At 66.0% G+C, this 1,181-nt stretch overlaps 1 protein-coding gene across 1 annotated transcript; it reads right to left on the bottom strand.

Moving 5' to 3' along the window:
- Positions 1-87: 87 nt before the first annotated feature.
- Positions 88-336, bottom strand: AURANDRAFT_9963 (hypothetical protein; the record flags this gene model as incomplete). The annotated part of the gene is made up of 1 exon (XM_009045218.1): positions 88-336. A coding segment is annotated over one exon (249 nt), but the record flags the coding sequence as incomplete, so codon positions are not given.
- Positions 337-1,181: the final 845 nt, after the last annotated feature.

Raw genomic sequence — 1,181 nt, 5'->3', positions numbered from 1 at the left:
CACGAGCGCCTCGATGACGACGTAGCCCTGGCCCGCGGCCGTGTACGCCGCGCAGACGACGCCGATCGTGTACGCCTCGATGACCGTCCACGCCAGGAGCAGCTGCGCGTTGAGCGGGTGCCGGTCCTTGTACAGCATGAGCGCCACGAGCACGCCGACGCTCGCGAACATGCCCACCCAGAGCAGGGACGGCGTGCCCAGCACGAAGTCGCGCGCGCTGTCGACGAGCGTCAGCGCCGACGCGACCGCCGCGGTGAGCGCGAGCTGCACGGTGAGGATCCCGTAGACCTTCCGGATGAAGCCGAGCCGCAGGGCCTTGTGCACGGCCGCGTCGGCGTTCTCGCCCTCGACGCCCCCGAGCTCCAGGTTCGAGATGGCCTCGTCGTTGTCGTCGCAGCCGCCGACGGGGGCGTAGGCCTGGCGGGACCCGTAGCGGCCCTTGGAGTCGTCGAGGCGCACGGGATTCGCCGTCGACGTCGCCGCCATCGTGAGAGGCGCGGGAATCGAGATGCGCGTCTCGTCGCTTGTCTGGGGGGGGTTGCGCGCGCCGCGGAAGCACGACGAGGCGGCCCAGGCGGCATCATGCACTCCTCTAGATGCTGCCGTGCAACAACGAAAAGATGAACAACGCAGGGCAGCTCATCGTGCCGTTTTTATCAAGGGGTAATAAATAGTATGGGGTGGCAGCTCAACGAGATTATGTTGCGCGAGCTCCTCGTACTGCAACCCATCGTTTTGGGGCAATGTTGACGACTTTTGGCCGGGGACTTTTCGACGCCGCCGTCGTCGACGCGGCCCCAGACGGACCGCAGCGGTATTCGCTCCCCCGCGAAGGCGCCCGCGACAAGACTTACGCGTCCGGGCGGTTCGGGTCCGGTGGAAGGAAACCGAGGCGCGCTGGAGGGCACCGTGTCCGGTTTGGCGCCACGCGAGGAAGGGGGTTTTGGGGCAGCTCTTGGACGTGTTCGCGATGATGATGGTCGTGGACCGTCTGCTGGCGCTGCAGAGCCCTTCGTTGGTACCTATGGATGGGCTCGAGCATCTCAGGACACGAAAAGTTCTCGACCTCGAATGCCCGCACGCTGCCCGAGAAACTGTGTTGCGACACCGTCGGCGCCGGGGCTGCGCAGGCTCTGAGATCGTGGGAAAAGTGTGTCCGAAGGTTTCGAGGGGATCCTCAG

This window comes from Aureococcus anophagefferens (genome assembly GCF_000186865.1).
Source record: "Aureococcus anophagefferens unplaced genomic scaffold AURANscaffold_1818, whole genome shotgun sequence".
NCBI lineage: Eukaryota > Pelagophyceae > Pelagomonadales > Pelagomonadaceae > Aureococcus > Aureococcus anophagefferens.
Note: the sequence above shows the minus strand (reverse complement) of the source record. Positions and strands in the feature narration are given on the sequence as shown.